The following is a 24,180-nucleotide window of genomic DNA, read 5'->3' as shown; positions in this document are numbered from 1 at the left end:
TCCTTTATTAAGATACCAAGATAATGATGTAGTCGGATCGGGGATATCAAATGACAAACAGTTATCCTCCAGTGTGGAGCCGGGGTCTAGATGAAAGTGAAAAGGCAAGTGGGCTTTTCATATCTCACTCAAGATCCGTATTAAACTAATAGAGTAGATGTATAATATTTTATATAAATACAAAAACCATAAGGTTTGACTTTTTTTTTTAAATTTTTGACAAGGTAAAATAGTAAAATAAAAACGAGTTATTGTCATTAAACAAATCACTTCAAACATTCAACGTCATTACGTGGATTAAGGAAAAAACAAAGGAAGAAGTATTATTCATGCGTTTGCGTAGTTTTAATTAATTATAACTGAGATTAGATGACAAATAGATCTAAATTAAGTGGGGTAGGGGTAGGGGTGGTGGCCCACTTTGTCAAGGTGGCGAACTAGCTAAGGCTTCTCAGTATCTCCCTTCCTTCAGCCTTCTCTCTCTTTAATTCAACTGGGAAATCGGGAATCTGGAACAGCCAGCAAGCTAGCGCAACCTCCTCTCTTCCAATTTTATTTTTTCTAATATTTTTATAATAAAGAATGAAATTATTGTTTGCTGATGTCGTTCCCGCATCAGTTGGCTTTAAGGTTTCACAGGAGACGGTTTCCTCCTCCTCCTGCGGTCTCCACCTGCTGCTCCTTCGCTACTCCTCCTCCCCGTGACTCTTCTTTTCTATCCTCTTCATCCTCTTCATCCGTCGCTATGTCTCCCGAAATCTCGATGCTCATTCGCCGAGCTGCTTTTATTTTCACCGCCGTCACTCTCTCCGCTTTGCTTCTTTACACTGCTAATGATTCTCTCCGCTTCCTTCGTTTGTCGCCCGGTTCCCTTTCTTCTCCCTCTTTCTCTCGCTTTTTCCCTTACTTGTACGATAACTCTTCTTCTACGGTTAGTTCTCTTTTCCTTTTCTTTCTTTTTTTCCCCTATTGAATAGAATTAATTGACAGGTAAGTTCAAATCACATGAATTATCGTACAAATAATTCTCTCATGAATTAGATTTGAAAAACAGTTACTTGGTTCACCTTGTTACTAGTAGAGTAAAATATTAACTATTTAGCTTATTGTTGCAAACTAGGAATTAAATTGGCTAATTTAGTTTTAATTTTCCCAGCATGATAGAGCTAGTGCTTAGTAGAGACTGTAAGGATTCTCAGTTAATTTTTTGGATAGTAAAATTTTTCTTGTGCTAGGAGCTTGCTGGATTAACGCTGGCGTGTTATCTTTGTATCTTCTTCCTTGTGTTTGTGGAAGTCGTCTTATCTAAATGATGAATTGTTTCTGTTTGATGAATTTATATTTATGACGTTTTCAGATGGTCTATGTGGGGGCTACTGTATACTTAATTTTGAATTCGAATTTAGAGCTTAGTGGCATGCTATTTTGTATATTATTCCTTGTGCTTATGGAAGTCATTTTATCAAAATGATGACTTGATTCTGTTTGATGAATTGGTTATATATGACTTTTTTAGAGGTTCCATCTGTGGGGTACTGCTTACCTAATTGGAATTGAGGGTTTAGTGCTCTCTATTTTTTTCCCTTGTTATGTAGTAATTTCACTGAAACAACTACAACAACTAAATTTTTACATATAACAAATATGGCATGCATTAAAGTGAAGGCCAACGGCAATCTTATAGGATGAGCTGCCTAGTATGTTTTCCTATTAACGCTTACCTGTGAAAAGAATCCAAGGAATATCCCTGAATATTTTTTCATTCAAAGTTGTTTTCCTGCAGAACCCCAGGCAACAGCTTGAAGAAGTTTTGAAGAACGCTTCCATGAAGAGTAATACTGTTATTTTAACAACTTTAAATGATGCCTGGGCGAGTCCCAATTCAGTTATTGACCTTTTCCTTAGGAGCTTTATGCTTGGAGATGACACACGTAGGCTTTTGGACCATCTGGTGATTGTTGCCTTGGATGAAAAGGCATATAATCGTTGTCAGCTTGTACATAAGCATTGCTATGCTCTTGTCACTGAGGATGTTGATTTTCATCAGGAAGCATACTTTATGACCCCACACTACTTGAAGATGATGTGGAGAAGGATTGATTTCCTGCGATCTGTCCTTGAGTTGGGTTATAGTTTTGTTTTCACGGTATTTGCCTCTCATTCTGGAAAATTTAATCTCATTCAATTTGTTGTTCACATGCTGATTCTGTTTTAGAATTGATGATTCTTCCTATCTGTGCAGCCTGATATCTAAGTGAAAGGTTCTGTGTTCAAATGGTGCATGCTCTGTCATTTTCAGAACAAAGTCAATTTATTCCTTATAGAAGTTGTTAGGGCAATAAATAATATATCAAACTTTCTATATTTTCCTTTACGGCTACAGAACGTTTTTTTTTTTTTTCCAGGAATTCTCTTACTGCTAAAAGATTTGTCTTCATTTATGATTTTCTGAAGAACACATGTTTTACTGTCTGTATAACATGATAAAAGAAGGTCCTGGGACCCCATCTAATTTTGAAGATTGTAGTTAGAATGTCAAAACCTTTACTATGGCCTGTGTCTTTTTGACACAATACTGGTTTGCATATGTATTGACAATCATTTTTACACTAACAAGAGTGTTCCCCACTCTGTTCTTGAAAAGGTTCATTTCTGTGGTGCTGTCGCTGTTGTCTGTCCTGAATTACATATCTATTTATCTTGATCATTATCAATAGACAAACTTAGATGAGGACTTTTCTGACATGTTGATACACATAGGAGGAAGGGGGATAGCAGGGAATAGTTGGGTTGACTACAGCCTATTTCTCTAATATATAAGCTTGTCTCACATGTTGATAGCTTTTCTTAGTTATACTTATGGATCTTATCCAAATCTAATGAACATTGTGAAAATGCTTATCTGCATATTTAATGCCTTCTTCATTGGGTTACTTCTTCAGGATGCTGATATCATGTGGTTTAGGGATCCATTCCCACGGTTCTTTTCAGACGCTGATTTCCAGATTGCATGCGACAACTTTTTAGGCAGACCTGATGATATGAATAACAGACCCAATGGGGGATTTAACTATGTAAAGTCCAATAATCGGTCAATAGCATTCTACAAATTCTGGTATTCTTCACGTGAAACTTATCCAGGATATCATGATCAAGATGTCCTTAATAAGATCAAGTTTCATCCTTTCATCTCAGAGATTGGACTGAAGATTAGATTTTTGGATACTGCTTATTTTGGCGGCCTTTGTGAACCTAGCAAAGATTTGAATTTAGTATGCACAATGCATGCAAATTGCTGTTATGGTATGGATAGCAAGCTTCATGATCTCAAAATTATGCTTCAAGACTGGAGAGCATTTATGTCATTGCCACCAGATCTGAAGAAGGAATCTATTTTCTCCTGGAGGGTTCCTCAGAACTGCAGGTACTCTTGCTGTCTATATCTGAACAACCTTTTCTACTTTTTTGTTTGTTACTATGATCTGGAGCTTTTCCTCAAAATGGTTTCTCTGTTTTTTTTTATCTGTGTTACAGTCTTAGTTCTTTACGCCATTTTGATTCCCCATCTCCAGAGATGAAGGCTCAACAAGAGGAAAAACATTGATTGGAATTGTACATATCTTTAAATTATTTACCGTCCAAAGATAATAAGAGGGTAAGCTTGCTGGTTCCACTCATTTTTGTGATAATTCCTCATTTACACACTGAATTGATGGCGGTGACCTTTTCTCTTTTGGGGGATAATTATTGTCCATTGGTTCAAGTTGCTTTCAGCACCAACAATCACCTCTCACTTTTTTCCCTCTCTAATCTAAATAGTATTTCATTTTCTTTATGCTAGATGACAGATGTTAGCAAGATAATGTATCTAGTTGAAGAAGCTTGAATGTCTAAACTTTAACACGAAAAGTAGGGCTCAAAGGAGTTTGGCTCTTTTTACTAAAAATATTTCATTCACAAGGCAAACTTTTTTGAATGAGTGGCAAGCCAGAGCATTTTGAGAAATAAAACGCCAAAAAAAAAAAAAAAGAAAAGAAAAAGAAAGAATTGGGTCTAATGAAACTGCTAATTTTGGTTTTTGTGGGTTTTGATGAGCAGTGAACCCACTATAGTCTCAAGAGTGCCTTAGCACCCCTGGTAGGACCACTGTTAATATAAATTGCTAAAGAGTACAAATGTCATTACTGAGTCACCATGATGCTTAATATTATTTGATGAATCCATGTTTGTTGTGCCTGAGAAGACAGAAAAGGTTGACAGTGAGGATCCGCGATTTGGTTATTTTGCAGTGAAAAGTTGTTTGACTTTAGTGACAATACAAGTGCCGATTACATGGAATAATTGTGCTATTTCAGTTGAGCTGAACCGAACCAGACAAGTTTTCAAAATTCTGTATTATAAATTGTCAGACAAGTTGTTCATGAAGGATGATATATATGGCATTTTTTATTCAGTATTTTAATCAATACGACTCTCATTATTCCCATCATCTCTAATTTGGTTTATTTTCTACTTGTACTATGGTAGTTTTTTTTTTGTAGTTAATTTTTTAGAGCACAGTAGTCAAAAAATGGCCTATGTGTTCCATTTGAGGACATTGAATTTAGTATATGCTCAACTTAAATACAGGGTAACTTTATACAATAAACCTAATGTTTCCCAATTTGAATGTGTGCTATCAAGGAATAATGTACATGGTCTACATAGACTATACAAACTACCTTCTGAATAAGGAGTGAAAAAACAAAAAAAAAAAAAAAACCAAACATAGTGGCTATATCATATCGATAAAAACAAAGGATATATAGTCAACAGCACACACGATTAGAGATTTTATTCAAGAACAGCATCCGCGTCCAGCTGCTGCCGGCTCATGAGAACACCCTCATTCCAGATCTCAATGGACCTATAAATATAGAGAGTGCAAATAAAAACAAGTCATGTTACAGTAGATGCAGTTTGTGATAGCAGAATCTATTCAAAGATAACCATTTATTCTGGGATGAAGGGAGGGGGGGCGTATCCCTATCGGTCTACCAGATATCATGGGAAAATGAAGAAACACTTCATTCCTATATAGTGCTGGATAATTTATCTGCATTTTTCCAACACAGAATTGCAAAGGTAGCCATTGCTCATAATCATGTTAGTTTTACCTAGGTGATGGCTACATGAATTCGTATCTAGAGTATAAGATCATCTCACATGTTTGTACAGGAGATGCATGCTTCATAAACAATTGAAGCTAATAATTTTTACTGCATATTCAACTGTCCATCTATTAGTTTAACAAAAAAAACCACAAGTGATTAATAAGCACATGTTTATGTAGGATCTTAGACATGACACGCAAGTTATATTGTGATATGAACACACACCTTGCTCCATCAACATTAATACAAAGGAAGTGGCCATGTCGCCATCCATCTTCAAAATGGCCGAAGAAAACATTACCAGATTTTGAGTAGAAGCGACCTTCACCATTGGCCTTTCCCTTCCAAAAGTTTGCAAACCACCGATCTCCAGTGTGAAAATAAAACCAACCCTACATGACCATGTAAGATAATTTTATCACCAATAAGTTAGAAAGAGAAGTATATATATATATCATCTATCATATCTAGAAACAAAATAAATGCTCTGTGTAGATAGTTGATTTTGGTTATTACTTATTCTCTATAGAATTGTTTTACAGCATGATGCTCTGTATAGAAAATAATGAGAACAACTAGAACAAGTGAAACACTACTTCATGCAAAACAACTAGAGCAAGTGAAGCACTACTTATGCGGGACAACTAATACAATTGGAACAACTACTTCGCATATAATAACCATTTCACTACCAATGAAAATAACCCAGAATAAGTGACAGGATCCTTGATTACTTTCATCTTAGGGTGCTTTGGAGAGTTTGGCTTAATGGTTCAAATATTGAGGTAGTTAAGAGGTCTTCACAAGTGTTTCTCCCTCTTATCTTGTTCTCGTGTACCTGTTCAGGTATACCTTTTTCTCTTGTTTTCGTATAGCTTTTCACGTATCCCTCTTCTCTATTACCTTTTACTCGATAACAAGTTTTATTACACCCAATTACCTCAACGGTTATATAATAAGTTTCTAGCCATTATATATAATTAAATTACTATTTTAATATCCGCATGATGGGTTATAGTAACAATTACTCACATTAAAGCTTTTCATAATAAAGTCATTTATTCTGTATATTAAAGCCTATTCTAGAGTAACCGCGACTTTTAGCACTATATATAGAGAGCCTTCACAATTCATTTAAAGATCTTCACTTTCTCAGAGCTAACACATTATCACCTAGAGCCTCCTTCTCTAAATTTTCTCTCTCTAGTCCTCTTCTACTTAGTGCGTCGCAGCTTCACTCAATCGCTCGCCTATTCTATACCTATTCTCAGTCTTAATCAAATACTTTGGCAATACAGTTTTTCTACCACTAGTGTATTCTTTACTTATTCTCAATCATTACTTTGCTATTCATTTATTCTTTTCCAACTGTTATGACACTTAGTACTTCAGAAATTGCTCCAATCGTCCTCTCCGTTGCCTCCGATATATCCTTTTTACTTATTTGCAACACTTCCTGACCCTATTACAAGAACCCTCTCTACACTTTGTATTAAGAAAAAAAGGAAAAGGATCAAATCTACCGGTCTAGTATTTTTTGGAGCAATTCTAGTCACCTATCCTGTCCAATGTGAATGAAAAAGACACTGTTGCTTTCCTGTCAATTACCATTCTCTCATTCGTTGCACCACATAGATCTTCTCTCCCATCTTTAACAAGTCACATACTTTTGAAAAAAAATTAATCTTGCTACCTAAATTTCTTAACTTGTCTTGAACTTGGTACTGTTTTCACTCTAACCAAAGCAAAATTCAACTTGAAGTAAAGTACCAAGATAATTTGGAGAAATGACTAAGAAGAGAATCAAAATTTACTGAATTCAATAATAAGAACCAGATATAGCTGGACAAATAACAAATTCAAAGACAAAAAGGGTTAAACAGCTACTACCAGTTTTTTATGAAATATGGAGAGGTGGATAAGAAAGCCAATATTGACATTGTCATTTTTATCGAAGCAGATCAGCTTCATGTTTGAAAAAAAAAAGGAGTGCCTGACCTTGCCATGCATCAGATCATCTCTCCAAGATCCCTGGAAAACGTCCCCATTACTGAAGTAGAATGTACCCACACCTGATCTCTTACCATAGCGCCACATACCATCATAAATTCTTCCATCACCAAGGATAAGACGACCCTATGTAAAATTTACTCAACTGTCATCTGATTTCATCTCCCAATAAAAAAATATACGTCATGAAGCGAGTTTTGTCAAATAAACCAGGGCTATATCAGAGTACCTTTCCTTCAGGAAGACCTCCTTGGCATCGCCCCTTGTAAACTCCTCCTCTGTACTGCATCTCCACAATAGGACTCCACTTTTTTGGTGAATCTCGTTCGGCTTCCTGTGTTAGACTAAATAATTAGAACTAAAGTCATAACTCAGAGATAGCCTGTAACTCCAAGGCAAACCCAAAGATGACAGACATGCTAAATGATAAAATATTAAGGATTTAATCTCTAAGAAAATTTTGGAATAAGGTTAAATTTTGAAAATCATATCATTGAACTAAGGCTTGCAGTAAAAGAGAGCCATAACATGAACTAATAGACAAACCTGTCATTTCTAAACAAATAAAAAAAATGATCCACTTCTGATAACAGCATTCTGATAACCTTTTTCCTTTTACTTAAGCTCCTGGCAGTGTTCTGGACTCTAGCTATGTCTCTTTTGCAAATTGCAGTTTCAGATAAGTATTAAAGAATACTCAAATTATTGTAAAATTAACTACAATGATCAATACTCTAAGCTGACATGAAAACAAATGCAGATGGTAAGTGAACAATAAATAAACAGGTTTTATAACTGAAGACATTGCAGTGTAAACCTACTTAGCATGATTGTACACCTTCCAAGACAAGGATAAGAAACTAGTACGAGTCCATATTTGACAAAGAATATTCATTATGCCTTAAAACTGCTCTTACAGTACATGGCCCAAACAAGGAATTAGAAAATTAACATACCTTAAAAGCTGAACTAAAAGAAAACAGACAGCACGTTAAATGAGATGCAGATTACCAGCATAGAAGCTGCACGAACAGAAAGTACTCCCTGCTTCTTAGAAATATCAGTCTTTCCCTTTAATAATGTAGATGCAGTGTTATAAAATTCCCTCATCACTTCCAAACTTGCATCACTCAATGCACCCCAAGACCTACTTGAACTCAGAAATGATGGGGCTTTGACATCATTTTCAGATTTTAATTCTGGAAATTCTGAGGCATACAAGGTATTGACACCCTCTGTCAACTCTTCTGAAGACCTTACTCCAACAGGAAGGCAGAAGATGCTGAGATTATCAAGCACCGGAGTAGCTTCTGAGTCAGCTGCTCTTTCTTTGGCCCACTCCTGCGCAAGCTGATGTCCTGGACCCAAGTTCCAGCCACTCAGTGGGTCGCGATGGAAAGTAGGAATACCTGGAATATGGAAAATGAATGAGCTGATTCACTTTTCCAATATGCAATATCTTCAGGTTCTTGACAGTTACTTAGACAATCATGAGTCATCAAATTGTGAATGGTTACTCTAATCTAACAAATGAAATTTGTTATCGCTACCTTCAGTAATTTCATCATAATAAGTGGAAGAATCAGTTGTTCCATCTAATGAAGCAACCTCGTTTTGATCAGATCCACTGTCATAATTTATCCAATAGAAAAACAATTCGTAGCTTATAAGCAGTTTACTGAAGAGAGAATCTTTTAAGAGAATCAAATTGTCAATGAGTTACAACTGAACCTCAAAGAGTTGAGATCACTGGGTTTCCTGTTTTGTACATTCTCAATTCCTCCAAAGTAATCATCAGAGTCTCCAGGTATGCCTTCCAAAGCTACTTTATTTTCCATCTCATTGGAATCTATCTTATTTATCACCATGAAATTGTTTCTGGAAGTACCATTTGACTGTGAAGGACTACTCCTCAAAAGTTTGAAAACAAATGGGAAATGCTGTGCCAGTCTAGTAAAGATGCTGCTTTTTTGCGAAGTTTGTTCTTCAAGATGACTGGAAATCACAAAAGCTTTAGGTCAGGCTAAGAAGAAGAGAAAACAGCCAACAGAACTTGGATTCATAACTGCCATATCAGTAATTGAGAATGAGTAAAAGATGTTGCAACAAACTGCAAAGACAGTAATCATAAAAACTAAAATGTATGCTACATAGTTTCTAAATATTGTCACCATCAAGATAAAACTACCATCAGGTTTGTGCTTACCTATAAATGGCTACCATGAGCTTATGCCATGAAGAAGTCTAATGAATTGAGTGAATTACATATTAAACTTCAATCAAATATCTACCTCCTAACAATCATGCAGCAGAACCTATCATAGCTAAGATTTCAATGCAACTCATTCAAAGGGAGGAAAGGGAGGAAGCTGCATTCTAAGATTTCAATGCAACTCATTGCCATGCCTATTTGCCTTATAAATTCTCAGCCAAGACTAAGACCTGATGTTTATAGGCTTGCTTTAGAGAACATATCCAGGACATGGGAAAAGATACTTGCTCTTAGGTGCATATGCCTAACTAAATTCACCATCCTCCCTATGTTTATCATTTTTGTCTATTTTGAAATAAAATTGAAATTTAACTTCTACTGTTGTAAGTTAGGTACATTTTGAGTTTTGGCTGATGTCCTTTTGGCTTTTTAAGTGATAATCCACTGGCCAAGTCAGTAAAATGAACAGTTTGTTTGAATAAATTTGACCAAATTAACCAAAATGAAGAATTTGAGGGGCTAGTTGAACTAAATAAATGTCACAAAGCTCAATCATACATTCAATACTTGTTTTAAGGGCCAAATTTACCTTTTTGTCTAAGTAGGGCTGAACAAAAAAAAAAAAAAAAAACCCAAAGAAGGCATTTGAACTGTAGTGTTCGGTTCAGTCCAGATCAATTTTTTTATCATATTCAATTTGGTTTTGGTTTGAATATTACATTAATCTATTTTTTTTTTTGTCTACATTTCTGAGGTCTGTCTCAGAGGTAGTGACAATTATCAGAATATTACATTAATCTATTTGGTTTGGTTCACTTACAATACTTACAATGAAAACCCAAAATGATCAGCAATGGACCAAATTGTACTTTTTTAATTAAATTTTATATTACTTTTTATTTTAGAATTAAAATAAAAATATATATTTTAATTCTAAAATAATACTTAAAAAAATTAAAAATCGTTAAAATTTGAAAACCAAGGAACTGATCCGAACTGATGGAATTCCATCCAGGTCAGTTCAGTTACAAAAAGCATTTGGTTTGGTTTCTCAAAAACCAGAATACTGCAAAGTACCCGAAAATTTTTTTTCCCCTATGTCTAAGTACATATATTATGCTTGAACAGAAAATGCCATAGATCTGGTTCCAATATTGACATAAACAAGAAGGTTAGCTGCCTCCAATCAATTAAAAGAAAAGGGAAAAGGGAATTTTCACTAATAAAGAGCAACACTTCAATTATACCTCATGACAATAATCATACTTTATGATATAAGTTTAAACATGAATTACTCTCTGGTTTAGGAAATTGCTTCTGAAAAACTAACAAACAATGGGCAGAAACAACTAGTTTGTGCAGCCATACAAGTTTATATAAATAATTAACAGATGAACAATTCTTTGCAATGTGATGGTCTATAAGGACTTTTAAACTTTTAGGTGCCAAAACCTCAAACCAAAGAAGTTAAGGTGAAAAAACCTGAAAATGAATTTGAATTCATGAAAAAACTAATCTACTGATAAATGCCTAACACATCAGAGTTTTAGGGAAAATAACATATCCAGTTAAAGAATACCAAATTGACAATTTTATAACTAAGAGAACATTAGTAATGGATTTGTTGCCATCTTATTTCTAAAGCAAGAATTCTTACCCCAAGATAACAACTGTTGTGACTAGCAGGTTGGGCTCCAGATTAGGTTCATGAATTACAGATATTATAATGTCCTCTGTGTACTCTGCAGTTTGACGGAATGTATGCAAAAAGGCTTGCACATCATTGTTGTTGATTACATTTGAACTAGCAACAACACATATAACCACGCCATCGAGGTCCTATGTTCAAAAATGAAATGGTAATAACATAAACCACAGTAGGCTGCTCATATATCACAAAAATATTCAAAACAATGATATGATTTTAACTGCAAAGAAAACCATATGAGGATTAAACAACACAAAATACAAAGTTATGCATGCAGTCACATATGCACATAACTCAACACTTCAAAAGAAACTCATGCCAGATGCGCATTTAAATTTCCTTCAATCATACCTTTACCCCTGCACCAATAAAAGGGCATTCATACAAAGCTTGAGAAATTGAAGTTCTGATATTGTAGCCAGCACCAAATCCAAGTTTTGCTTCTTTGTACTTTCCAAGAATCTGTACCAGTTTCCATTCATCTAAGAAAAGTTAATGAAAACTAAAAAGAAGTAAGCAATGAAATCTTATAATTGGGAACAAGAAACTTTGTACATCTAAGTTCCTCAATCAAGGTCAAGAAAAAGGTGCCAGAAGCAGCATGCAAAGACAAATTAGGAATGAAGAACAAAATACATGAAAAACAACATAGTTTAAGAACAAAATACAAAAGTTCAAGAAATAATAAAATAAGTAATAACTATCGCAAAAAGCGTCAGGTCAGCTTACATTTACAACTTCTGAAACTCTAAGTTCTTTCATATCATCATGCACTGCATCAATATGCTTTCTTTGCTTCTCCTGGAGAGTTCCCAGATTTCACCAATGACATGAGCATGGTGCAAAAGTTAAGTTCCAACCATATAAGGGAGAAGAAATGCTTACACTTATGACCACTGATATTGTGTTCATTGCAAGTAAAGCAGCATAATTTGCAGTTTTCAAAGCCTCATCTAGAGTTACCAACTCATTTTTGAGCAAGGTGTCAGTGTCAATATCTGCAAAAGTGCAAATAAGAAGCACTACTTAATGTGCCACTTTAAGGTTAACAAGTCTAGAACCAAAAAGGAAAAATCAGAGGGAACTACCAACATCAGAATGGGCAGTTTGTATTAGAAGTGACTTATTATTTATTTTTGGAACAAGTATAGCCAAGTAACTCAAAATATCTCCTCTCTACCCCCTTTCTTCTTTTCATTGGTTTCTCTTATAATTATCAGAAATTTAGTTTTCATTAGTAATTACACATAATAATCTCAATCAAAGAAAAAGCATGAACTTGATAACCATAGCTAAACCGTTCAAATTACTCAACCAAAGAGGACTGCTCACATAGTCCATCAATCAGTTCTAAACCACTGGATGTCATTCAAAAAAGAATTTAAAACTAAAAAACCAGTTGTGCAACTGAATGACTAAACTTTAGATTGTCATTTAGGCCACCTAGAAAAGTAAGAACCATCATTTTGATCAGTGTAACAGTTAATGGAAAGCATATTGAAGAATTTATACAATGAAATGTAATACATAACTTTGAAAAACCCGAGCACCTTAGAAAAATGTTAAATTGTTAAAAGCCATGGAGTGTGAGGAATGAGCACCTTATACCAAGTGACGGTAGATGGGTCACTTTAGTAGTGGTGGCTTTTAGAAGGGATGTGTCTCTTCTGATGGGTGGATTTTAATATTGCCACAATTGGTTCCATAAACAAAATAAAATAAGACTCTCTATTGGGAAAAAATTGTTATCCATAATGTTAATTATGCGGAATGGACTAATTCAATCATAACTCAGATAATGGTAGGTTTCAGGTATTCACCACCCTTGCAGCTGATTGCAGGGAATTGCATAGATAAATTAAGAAGAACAAAGCATCCTGGAAGATCAGATAATAAGAACAAGAGAATTTGGTTTTACAATCCTAAGCAAACAAGTATAAATGGGTTAAGATAGAGGTCCAGCAGGTTTCTAATATTGCAATCACATGGAGAGCAAGGCAAGGACTGATTAGAGCTCCCATGTCATGATACTGCAGAATTACATCATGTGCCACATGTCAATGAAAACATGCAATCTTCTTCTCCACAGGGTTCCAGACAGATAGCCACCCCTAAGAAGAATGGTTGCCCATCTAGGAAGCCTCATATTTTCTACCACCAAAAATGACCCTCAATGTGATTCCAATAAACCAAGAGACATAGCAAACCTCCAGGTGTCCTGTTAAAAAAGAGAAACTACTTGTTTTGCAAAAAGTACCAAGTTCAAGTAGCTTCTTGATAATGGCAGGTAGCAACATCAGGATGCTATGTAGAATAACCTTGGGAGGACTAACATAGTTATGTCGCAATAAAAGATTCTATATGTCCATGAGGAACCCCTTGGGAGTTCATAATTGATAACATTTGGTCATCCAGTCATTTTTAAACAAATGGTGAATGTTCAACTAACAAAATGCTTGTATCATACTTACCAATACAAAAATTTGTAATCTCTTGAAGTTTTCCAACCAAATCCTTGACCTGCAAATCGATTTAACAGTTATGATATGTGGTGAAAAGGAAGCATGAAAAGTATCAGTTTGAACTGCTGTTCACAGCTAACCCAATAACCTCACATTTTAAACCTCCCCCTTAATGGCACACAGTAAGAAGGCCTATACGCCTGCATAACTTCGTGCCTAGTACTTATCAATTGACCACCCAAACACTTAGTTAACTTCTGGGAGATTACTGCGACAAGATCCATAGACTCTGGGTACGATTCAACTCTTGCTGATCTTCAAATCCTCATTTATAATTCTACTTAGTTATAAAACCAAAGCGAATGACCTTTAGCTAACATAATCCAAGTAAGCAGGTAATCTCTAATCAGTCTATATCATCAATTTGTCTACCTATTTATCATAGACTATATGAATTCTCCAATATTTTTGGGTTGCATAGTCTACACTCAATAACTTTTTGTAAAGTTTAATGTTTCATGGTCTGGCTTGCACCTAAAACCAAAATAATAGTGACATTCCACATATCAATTAAGATCACTTTGCCAATGGTTTGTATTCAAGGAATATTGCGGACCTTAACTTTGAATTTGCAACCATGTGAAGTTGGACTCCAACACATAAGTACCAAAAATGTCATGGCATAATCCACTTTATTCTGACTTAGCCATGAGACAGACAGACATATAAAAAGAATGGATGTTGTTCTTGTTCTAAATTCACCTATATAGTAGAAAATTCAGTTCTTGAAACTAAGGCCATTTATGTCAAAGAATAATATACATTATACAGGATGATTTTAAACTGTTATATCATGCATTCTCTTTTTCTTGGAGTAAAATTTCATATGTTCTTCATGGTCAAGCAGGTCATGTCACAATTTTGAAGCATTACTGACCTCATCAAGTCGCCTCTGTCCTTCAAAACTGAAAGGCTTTAAAATGATAGAAACAGCAAATCCATTGGCAGATCTTATTGCTTTAAGAATGTCAATTGCTGCAATGTGATCCAGGCCAAATCCAGCACCAGCCACCTGGTTAATTGAAAAGAAAAAAACAAGGAGAAGGAATTGGAACCAAGTTTATCTTGTAACTTCATTTATAAAAAATTCAGCACAAACCCTAAGTGAATCACTACTGATGCTCAAAACTGTGACCAATAAGACTAACAGAATAATCAAATAACCATAAAATACCACTGTCAAACCAAATAAGGCCTCTAAGGTTTTTCTTTTGAAGCTGTGTCTGCTGACCCTTTTATGGCAAATTAAATCAAGTAATCAACTATGCAGATTGAGTCAATATCCTTTGTCATGCACTAAACTATAGACTACACACCAAGAAAGGTCATCCTATGGAAGGTCAATATATTCCAATAACCCTTTTGACATGCTTCTTTTGAATAATGTCCCTATTCTAAAAGAAAAGATGTGCAATCCTTAGTGAAAACTAGCCATACACATGTCAGTTCCCCCACCACGCCCCCAAATCAAAATTTGTACAAAAATTCCTTATAGGCCAATCATCTATGATGGTAGTTGAAGACTGACATAAGGAACAATGTCATGGAAAAAATCTACTGAGATTTTGTAGGTTGACTAATTTGCTTTAACTTTTGTCTTATTTGGAGTCTTTTGAGGGGCCTAATGTAAAGTAATTTAATTTACTTAAGGTTAGCACACTACAAAAAGATGAGAGAGACAAATAGGATAAATAGAACAAAAGTAGTATTCTAAGGAACAGTAGTACTATTTCAACCTTACAACTAAGAAAACACTGAGCCAACAGGGAAGTTGGCTGAGAAATATAACAATCTTTTGCTTTCGCACATCTTAGCATTTGCAATTTCGAACAGGAGCAAGGCTATAAAGAAGAATGAAATATATAAGGTAAGTAAATGAATTATAGCATATAGATTGCGGATGTTGAAAGTTTATGATATCTAATACACATTTGATACACCTTGTAGAAGTAGATATGCTACTTAATTACTAAAATATAAAAACTGCTCTAATAACCATTCTGACTGCATCTAGTCCACGTGTGGCATTGTATTCTTTGTAGACTTTCATTTTATTTAATTCATAGTAGGAGGGTCATTACATCATCATTGCAAACAGCTTTTGTATAGTATTTCATTTGATGACGAGTAATAATCAGCATTCATTGTTTTCTATATTTTTAAAAATAAAACATACAAAAGATGCAAGAGTCCAAGTCAAGGAATGTACAAACAAGGATAATAGCCTTTGAACATGACTGCACGAAAATAGCAGCTTCCACAATCCTTGGTGTAATATCTGCAAAGGAGAACAAAATGTACAACAAAAATTAGCTAGAGTTTTTGCATGTATGTCATGACAAGCTTATGAAATTTACACATATCAAAATATTAAAATACAAAGTGGAAAAAGTAATGAACCCCAAAAAAATTTCCAGGTTTTCAGCATTTTCCTTTTCTTTGTCTTGTTATCCCTGAGGCTTCTTTTTTTTTTTTCATTTTTTTCTATAAGGTATGAATCTAATATCTACCTTGACCCCACCCCATCTTTACCACTTTAGCAAATTATTATAATTTGAAACTATCCTAAGTTGTTATACGCTTTCTCTCAATGTTGCAGCAAGATATGCAAGGTTATGGTGAAACAAGGTACAACAAAAGTCAATTTATAGCCACGAGGCAAGCGAACTACTCCAAAAAAAAGTAAAAAAAGGATTAATCAAATATTCAGTAGTTGGTAATTATTTCCAGAAACAAGTAAAAGGAGAAAGCATTAGTTCTAATTCAGAACTTAATATGACTGAGTCAGAGTGATATTTGATTTAATGATCTTCCTAAAGTAAAGTTACAATATAATGCTTCTTTGAATGAAGCAAAGAAGAGCCATAGAGCACATCTGAAGAATGCTCGAACAATTACGAAAAAATGATAATATAGGAATGCCTTTTATATACCAGAAAATGACAAGGATAACATGCATCTTTACTTGGGAAAGAAAAGGAAAAGAGCATTCTCTATGACTGGCCATAGAAATATGTAAAACTTTAAGACATTACATCTTCAAAAGGAATAAAGAAGATAATGTGATCTTTACCACCTTCGCTTGGCAAAAATTTGACACAGACTTTTATTCAGGAGTTTTTAACTGGTAAGAAACAATGCCAAAACACATTCAGTGAAGCAACAATTATCACGCATCCACCAGAACATGCATTCCAAAGATGTTCATGTTCCTAAAACTGAAACATGGCATGACTCATTGAGCAACAAACAAATTGAAAATAAAAAACAATACCTCCCTTGTCACCAGAGAGGGCAACAAATTGATTCTTTATGACATACTAAGTAATACCACAAGTGCTTCCTATTAATTGAATCCCTTACACAAGGAATCAACCAAAAGGAAGAGGTGCACAAAACAGGCAGTGACCCTTATTGGGACACAGGAACAAACAAATCATCTTTCATGGTAAAGACAACCTCTAAAGACACAAACACGTCAAATTAGGTGTTCAGTGGAAAAGATATTATTTTCGCCTAAGCTCCAACACAGTGGTTTTACCATGCAATAGGCTTATGCCTCTATGGAATCCAATGAGTTCTTTTGCCAGCTATAAGTCTGAATTAAGATTCATAAATGTAAATCTAAAATCTCAATCTAAACTGTCAAACACCCAACCCACCTGCCCCCGCCCCATCTACAACCACTTCATATAACCAGACACCATTTCTCTTTTACCCACGTGGAAAGAAAACAAAGAATGAGAAACATATTTCAGTAGTTTCTGCCTACACATTCCAAGTGTTGAAACAAAAAGTAACATTGCTATTACTAAAACCATAGAAAAAGGAATTCCAAATATCATAAATTCGTAATATACTCTCACTTCTACCCTTCATAAATACTGTCAACATATTATGTGAAGATGATGGGTTAAACATCTTCAATAATTTTAAAAGAAGACTATCAAATTGTAAATTAATTTTAGATACCCATAATAGTAAGCTAGTGTCATGATTGTTACTTTATTTATTATTTGGAATATGTGCTCACATGATTTTTGGTGATTGAAAGAGCTAGCCAAAAGTTTATAATGAAAATTCACATCGGCTGCTCCTTACATGCCTTGTTCACATTTGCCTTAATCATTTTAGTAGGAAAAGAAAATCAGGCACAAAAATTACTTAGCTAAAACTCAAGTTTCCTTCAGGCACAAAATAATTTATGAAAAGTCACTAAAGAAAAGGAGGGCTCTAGCATTGGTAGCTGTCTGATGACAAACAAAGTTTGGTTCTTAAGTATGCTAGAAATCATGATCTTTCACCAAATGTAATGCGAATTATCTCCACTTCAAATATCATAAAGGATTTAAATGAATTTGCATGTAATACAAGAAACTTCAAAGAAACAGCCAACCTAAGAATTGGTTTTAAGATAAAGTAACTACAATGGAATTCTCCGGTCAGGAATCATTTCAAATTTGAATTTGATGTTTGCTTGATACAGCATGATACACTAACTAAAGAGTTAAAGAGAGGGAAAAAAAAACCTTTTCCTAGGAATCTTTGTTGTAACTGCACATTTGATGTGCCTTTCATGAGAATATTCCTGGACAGAAAGAAAAACAAAGAGGGAGAATATCAAATATATAAGCATTGAAAAAGAGAGGAGGCAAGAAATAATTGACAACTATAGCTTAAGCCAAAAGCTTTTGTTTTAAATTTATGACAAGATTGCTCGAAAGTATCCTTGAAGAAGAAAACAAAAATTCATAACAACAATCTAAGGCAGAATTTGAAAGGGAACAATATAGAAAAGGAGAAACTGAAGCAATTTTGGCACTTCATGCCATTGAAGAAGTTTTGAGATTATATGTCAAACCTCTCATTAGTTGTAATTAAAGCAATTCAGATCTATTTATTAAACAAAATATTTGCCCCTAGATATGAGTCAGTAAGACACTACTCTACCAAAGTGGTCTCACTGGCCTATGTCACAGACTAAGTGTGACAAAGCAAGTGGCCACCAGCAAGCTGGCAACTGATTTCAGTTGCCATACACAGTTCTAACTGAAAGCAAGAAGAGCGTAATGTTCTCAGCAGGTATAGAAAGCCAGAACTTTTGAGGTTAACAAGATTAACATGACAACAAGGCCTTCCAAGTTAGCTTCTTTTCATTGTATCGCCAACCATAAAACCATATTACATATGTCTATCTTGCAACAAAACCGTAATCGAAAACCTTACTAGCAAAGCAACATTGACAATAACATGACTTCCAATCAGCTCTACCCTTTGGAACATGTATAAATAAGCAAATGAAAACATACCCACTTACCAAAAGCATGCCTACTAAAAATTAAAACCTTTAAAAACAAAACAAATTTTTTTTAAAAGAAATTAATAGGGCATTTACCAAAATCTCAAAGAAGACGATTGGAAAGGCGAGTCCAAGCACAATTCAAGCACAGCATCTTTCCTACTACCAATGGCAATCACTTCCACTATCCCACTATTCTTTTCCCTGTTGTTTCCGTACCCACTTACAGAGCTAGATTGTTTCTCTATACTCATCGAAATTTTAACAAAAGACTTCAAGTTACAACTCAATCTTTTACAACCATAACGTATGGGACCAAAGTAAGATTTGAAAGAAACAAGCTTTGAAGAGGAATGCGTCAAAAAGGAAATGCGAGAAGCTGATTGAAAACTTGAGAGAACTGGAACCTCCATTGAAGCAGCGGGCATCTTCTTTTTTGTTGCAAAAAATTTGTCAGCTGGCTTTTACAACAGTATTAGATTGTTCCTCTCTTTTAAGAGAAGAAGAACCGGTTTTCAATCTGGACAACAATAATAATAATAATAATAAATAAAATTTAAACCAAATAAAGTATGGGGAATGTGGTTCAGGCCCAATTAGTTGGGCTATTTTGGGTTGGTTGGAAACCCAGGAATAAATAAATACCAATAATAAATATATCTCAACAAATAATATATTAGTTTTGCTACTAAACCTTTAGATATAATTTTTTTATTATCTAAATTAAATTAAAACAAAATTATAGTTTTAATCTTTGATAAGCTGCATATGATTTTCACATATTAAAGATATTTTAGAGTGGATAAAGAGACTAACAATTAATAAAAGTTCAATCCTGTTGACAGATATCTATAGACCTTGTTAAGGTTAATAGAATTTTTTTAAAAAATATTTTCACCAAATTTAAGTAAAACCATATATTAATTACCAAAATATTCCAATAATGCTTCTGGCTGAACTCTTTTTATATTTACTTGATGTGAACTCTTCTTGTATTTACTTGATGTGATTAATACAAATCCTTTCCGGCTGAAAAAAAAAATTATGAAGCTCCATTATGTCAATGATACTAATGCTTAAAAAGAGATTTATAAAAATTTAATTTTTTTGTTACATGGGGAAGTTGAATATTGGTATGAAATATATATTCATACACATAAAAAAAAGAAATTTGAAATAAAAAAAATAAAATACTAAAGAGATTAATTGCTATTTGTCATTTGTTTGATGCAATTTGAACCTTTAATTTACACGTGAGTATGGAGAAGCTTTGTGAATGAAATACATACAAGACTTGCCTTAAAAAGATAGTAAATATAAAGTGTGTTAATTCGGTTTAAATAACTTAAAAATTTTTAAACCGAACCAACCGGATTTAACTAATCTAATCAACCCCTTAAACAAATTAACAATTTTAACTAAGTTAACTGAACTAGAATAATCACCTTTTGTTGGTTAAGTTGGTTTTAACTAGCTTTTACTCGCCCTTACCTGATTTATGCAAAACTGTCGTAGATGTGAGAATGCAATCATAAAAGATTAAGCGTAAAGAGAGTGACTATTTGATAGAAGGCCATTTTTAAATGAAAAATCCTTCTATAAGAGAATTTTTATTGAAATATTTTTTATAATTAATATACGGTTGTTCTTAAATTTGGTAAAAATATTTTCTTAAATGAAAAAATATTTTTTAAAACAAAAATTTTATTGACCTTAGCAAGGCCTATAGATATCCGTTAACTGGATTAAACTTTTATTAATTGTTCACAAAATAAAATTATTTGAAGTCAAGTATCTCTATTCCTTTTTTTTTTTTTTTGAAAATTATCATCTTTTCAGTTATTTAAAAGCTATTCATAACATTAGTCCATTATGGCATTATGAACTATCTGCAACACATATTTATTGAAATAAACTTTATTTAAAGTTTTCTTTAGATAAATGTGTTTGGATTCAAAAGCAAAAATAAAAAATAAAAAATAAAAAATAAACAATTATAATATAATTGTTTTATATGAAAAGGTGCATGATTTTACTTCTACATAGATTAATTATATTACAACTAAAGTTACATTACTTTTACATTTAATAGTAAAAACATTAACTAAATAGAGCCTAAATAACATAAATAGTGCTCCCAAACCTAAATTTCCCACATTTATGTTTATAAAGTGTCACGTGACAAATTTCATCAATGTTTCATCGAAATTCTAATGATGGATTGATGGTTTAAAATAAATTAAAAAAGTTGTGGATGAAAAAAATCAAAATTTTTCGATAACAAATGAAAATAAAAAAATTAAAATAGAAATTGAAGAATAATGATTCAATTTACTCAAACATTGATATAATTTAGCCAACTATTTAAATTTAAGATAAAACTTATATAATTGAATGATAATGGTTTAACTAGCAAAATAAGGGTTGACATAAAGTCATTATTTTTTGTAAATAATGAAGAGAAAAAGCTTGTTTTGTAATTAGTCTTTGAAAATATCTCAAGCTTGGTTTATTCTTAATTATATTTATCATGCATACATTGCATCCATCCATAAGAGATATGTTATGAACCACTTCATGATTAACAGATGTAAGAATTTAACATTGGATAATATATAGAACCATATTAAATAGATAAGTTTAAATATTAAAAAACACCCATAAACTATTTCACTTAAAAAAAGGTTAATTGTTCTTTTTTTTTTCTACTCAATCAACTCAAGTTTATTTCATTGATTCATGTAACAAAATGCAACTTGACGAGGCCAAGGATGATGAAGCCATCTAATCACTACAATGGTCCAATTACAACACTTAAACATTACAGAAACAAACACCTATGCCACACAAATATTTCGGCCATACGACCGCCGAAGCATCAAATAGAAACTAACGCATTACCAAGCAACACAACACCTAACAACATATAGAAAAGATTGAGCAGCACTACAATTAACATAGGGCAGATTAAATAAGATTGTCACAATTATTACCACCAAGCATAAACCATGTCCTATTTGTCAACTCCAAACATGTCTTTTTATTTGTTAAGGGATGAAATTCGCATTCTACTTTAAGAACTCATCCATTATTGTTATAGTTTTCTCTAACACTTCCTTCATCCATTCATCCTCAGCATCTTTACCGCATTTCTCATGCACGGATGTTGCATCAATTCGGTGCATTTTCCACCCGAGTTCCTCCCTTAGCCGTTGAATTTTTCGGAATTGAGAATCTACCAACATACAAGTGTTAACTTTAATTTCTTCAATTGCATGGGCCAGTTTCTCGTTTTTGGTAGAATCATTAATGTTTGTGTCTTTCTCAAGCATGAAGTAGTCGTGCATTTCTGGAGCCCCAATAGCTCGTCGAATTCTTTTGGTATAATCAGCTTCGGGAACAAACATCCCCCGAACTTCCTCCACCAAACCCGCTTCAACCATTTCATCAACTTGGTTTGCTACTCGCTTGTACAAAACATTCTTGGAGACATCTAACCAGATGAAGCAACATTCAAAATTGTCTTGGAACTTAAATTTTGAATCCTCCACTAGTGTCTCTACATAAGAATTTGACCCTCCGGCAATAATGGGGAGTTTTCCTTTCTTGGAAATAATATCAATATTTTGCAATGCATGGCGACAAAAGTCATCGACGGTGAAGTCTCTGTTAGGATCAACAAACCCTATCATGTGATGTGGTATACCACGACCCTCGGCCTCTGTTATTTTGTTAGTGATGATATCTAAACCTTCATAAACTTGTATTTTATCCGAGTTGATGATTTCGCCCGAGAAATAGGTTGCGAGGTCAATGGAAAGTTTGGATTTACCGGTAGCTGTTGCACCCATCACAAAAATGACCTTTGTCTTATTCTTTTGGTTTTGAGTAAAACCAACAGAATTCGTGGCCAAGGTACTACAATAAGAATAAGACAATTATTTTTGCGTTTGCGAAATTGGGTTATACAACAAAAGATAATGGCTTCTATATCATAAATTACATGTTATCTATCACAAGATAGAAATGAAGTCAAATAAGAGTTGAAAACAAAAATATTGCTATTCATTACAGTAAGGATTACTATATTTTTATTAAACTTGATAATTAATAACTTGGGTAGGTAGTAGGTTTGTTCGTTTTTATTGTTTACCTTCCTAAAAACAATCTAGAATAAGCTAAGAGAAACGAGAATAATAAGAGTTAAAAAGACGTAATCTCCCACATCATTACCTGAAATGGGATTCTTATTTTTCATTAATTTTCTACAAACCAGAAGTGATAAGAAATGTAATTGATAGTGTTGATGTAAGGATTCAAGTCATTTAGTTACTCTTAACATATAAAGCTTAAGCTTATAATGATCACATAATATAGATCCAAAAGGGTGATGGTTTTAGTAATAGTTGAGTCAAGTGAACTACAAATAAACTTTAATCATGAATTAGGCATGGGAATTCACCTGCTTGTTGAAGCTTTTTCTATCCCACTTTTCTCAAAATTAGCATTACGCATTATCACGCTCTACATCAAACAAATAATAAAATATATAAAATTCTCCCAGAAGAAAATAAAATATAAACATTATAAACATATTAAAAGATGAATAGTTGTGTAGAATTTAAAAAATAGATCAAGCCTTCCCAAAAGTAAGAATTTGCCATGCTCATTTCATAAAAATATGAAAGAAGGAGCTAGTCATCTACCTTCAAGATGAAAACTAGTGAAAGAAGAACAATTAAGCTTATAAGCCATGCCATTTGTGACTTTGCAAAGCAAATTCCAACTTTAAGAACAGTTTGAACAAAAGTGGAGGAAGCAAGTTTAACGGATGAGAGACTAACTTAAGAAAATATATATACTTGGCCTTACAATTTGAACACTTTTATAGTGGCCAATCTTTCATCAAATTTATTATTTACAACAAATTACCATAACTGCATATACTAGAGAATAGAAAGATTTGCAAAAATGGTTTATAATCATCTGTATAATAAGTTTCCATGTATATATCTTGAACATGAATTGTCATAACATTTGTATATGGATATAACATGTATAATTAGCTAGTTACCATATTTGTAAATCATTTTTTGGTATATTTTCAAAATGAAAGGTTATGTTTTTTCATATGAAAGGTTGGAAAGACATACCAATTGAAAGGCTACGTCACATAATGTGATTATTGGATTGTAGGTGGTTTTTAGCGTGAAAGGGTATGCCTCTTGATAAAGTAGTATTTAGAAAGCACCTTTAAATACAAAAGTTATGAGACA

General features: G+C 33.6%; 2 protein-coding genes and 1 pseudogene across 8 annotated transcripts; 1 reads left to right on the top strand and 2 right to left on the bottom strand.

Annotated features, from left to right (window-relative positions):
- The first annotated feature begins 470 nt into the window (after window positions 1-470).
- On the top strand, window positions 471-4,489 carry LOC18609943 (Nucleotide-diphospho-sugar transferase family protein). Of its 4 annotated transcripts, none has more exons than XR_001926725.2 (5): window positions 471-931; window positions 1,784-2,146; window positions 2,943-3,424; window positions 3,535-3,655; window positions 4,290-4,489. XR_001926725.2 is itself a non-coding variant. In XM_018115898.2 (4 exons), the coding sequence occupies exons 1-4, from the start codon at window positions 602-604 to the stop codon at window positions 3,602-3,604; spliced, it is 1,245 nt and encodes a 414-aa protein (XP_017971387.2). In that variant the 5' UTR covers window positions 471-601; the 3' UTR covers window positions 3,605-3,783. The 4 variants fall into 4 exon arrangements, 1 of the variants encoding a protein (XP_017971387.2); XR_016024599.1 differs by having other exon boundaries at window positions 4,244-4,489; XR_001926726.2 differs by lacking the exon at window positions 4,290-4,489 and adding an exon at window positions 3,842-4,040.
- Window positions 4,490-4,756: 267 nt separating this feature from the next.
- Window positions 4,757-19,418, bottom strand: ARC3 (GTP binding protein). Of its 4 annotated transcripts, XM_088803488.1 has the most exons (17): window positions 19,001-19,418; window positions 18,135-18,193; window positions 15,819-15,883; window positions 15,342-15,446; window positions 14,483-14,617; window positions 13,555-13,603; window positions 11,969-12,081; window positions 11,813-11,884; window positions 11,435-11,545; window positions 11,033-11,214; window positions 8,895-9,158; window positions 8,714-8,790; window positions 8,175-8,572; window positions 7,393-7,497; window positions 7,152-7,289; window positions 5,379-5,545; window positions 4,757-4,906 (listed from the first exon to the last, which is right to left on the bottom strand). In XM_088803488.1, the coding sequence occupies exons 1-17, from the start codon at window positions 19,330-19,332 to the stop codon at window positions 4,834-4,836; spliced, it is 2,445 nt and encodes an 814-aa protein (XP_088659614.1). In that variant the 5' UTR covers window positions 19,333-19,418; the 3' UTR covers window positions 4,757-4,833. The 4 variants fall into 4 exon arrangements, with proteins under 4 accessions (XP_088659614.1, XP_088659613.1, XP_007045378.3 ...); XM_088803487.1 differs by having other exon boundaries at window positions 4,757-5,545; XM_007045316.3 differs by lacking the exon at window positions 15,342-15,446.
- A 2,554-nt stretch (window positions 19,419-21,972) lies between these two features.
- LOC18609941 (adenylate isopentenyltransferase 5, chloroplastic pseudogene) lies at window positions 21,973-23,419 on the bottom strand (annotated as a pseudogene).
- Between the last annotated feature and the right edge of the window lie 761 nt (window positions 23,420-24,180).

This window comes from Theobroma cacao, chromosome 2 (assembly GCF_053813885.1).
Source record: "Theobroma cacao isolate CCN51 chromosome 2, ASM5381388v1, whole genome shotgun sequence".
NCBI classification, from domain to species: domain Eukaryota; kingdom Viridiplantae; phylum Streptophyta; class Magnoliopsida; order Malvales; family Malvaceae; genus Theobroma; species Theobroma cacao.
Note: the sequence above shows the minus strand (reverse complement) of the source record. Positions and strands in the feature narration are given on the sequence as shown.

Coding starts and splice junctions, on each gene's coding strand:
- LOC18609943 (XM_018115898.2), top strand. CDS start 602: ATGTCGTTCCCGCATCAGTTGGCTTTAAGGTTTCACAGGAGACGGTTT. Junction 2,147..2,942: donor GTTATAGTTTTGTTTTCACG/GTATTTGCCTCT, acceptor TTACTTCTTCAG/GATGCTGATATCATGTGGTT. Junction 3,425..3,534: donor AGGGTTCCTCAGAACTGCAG/GTACTCTTGCTG, acceptor TCTGTGTTACAG/TCTTAGTTCTTTACGCCATT.
- ARC3 (XM_088803487.1), bottom strand. CDS start 19,332: ATGCCCGCTGCTTCAATGGAGGTTCCAGTTCTCTCAAGTTTTCAATCA. Junction 18,194..19,000: donor TCGTCTTCTTTGAGATTTTG/GTAAATGCCCTA, acceptor CTTTCTGTCCAG/GAATATTCTCATGAAAGGCA. Junction 9,159..11,032: donor ACAACAGTTGTTATCTTGGG/GTAAGAATTCTT, acceptor TGTGATTTCCAG/TCATCTTGAAGAACAAACTT.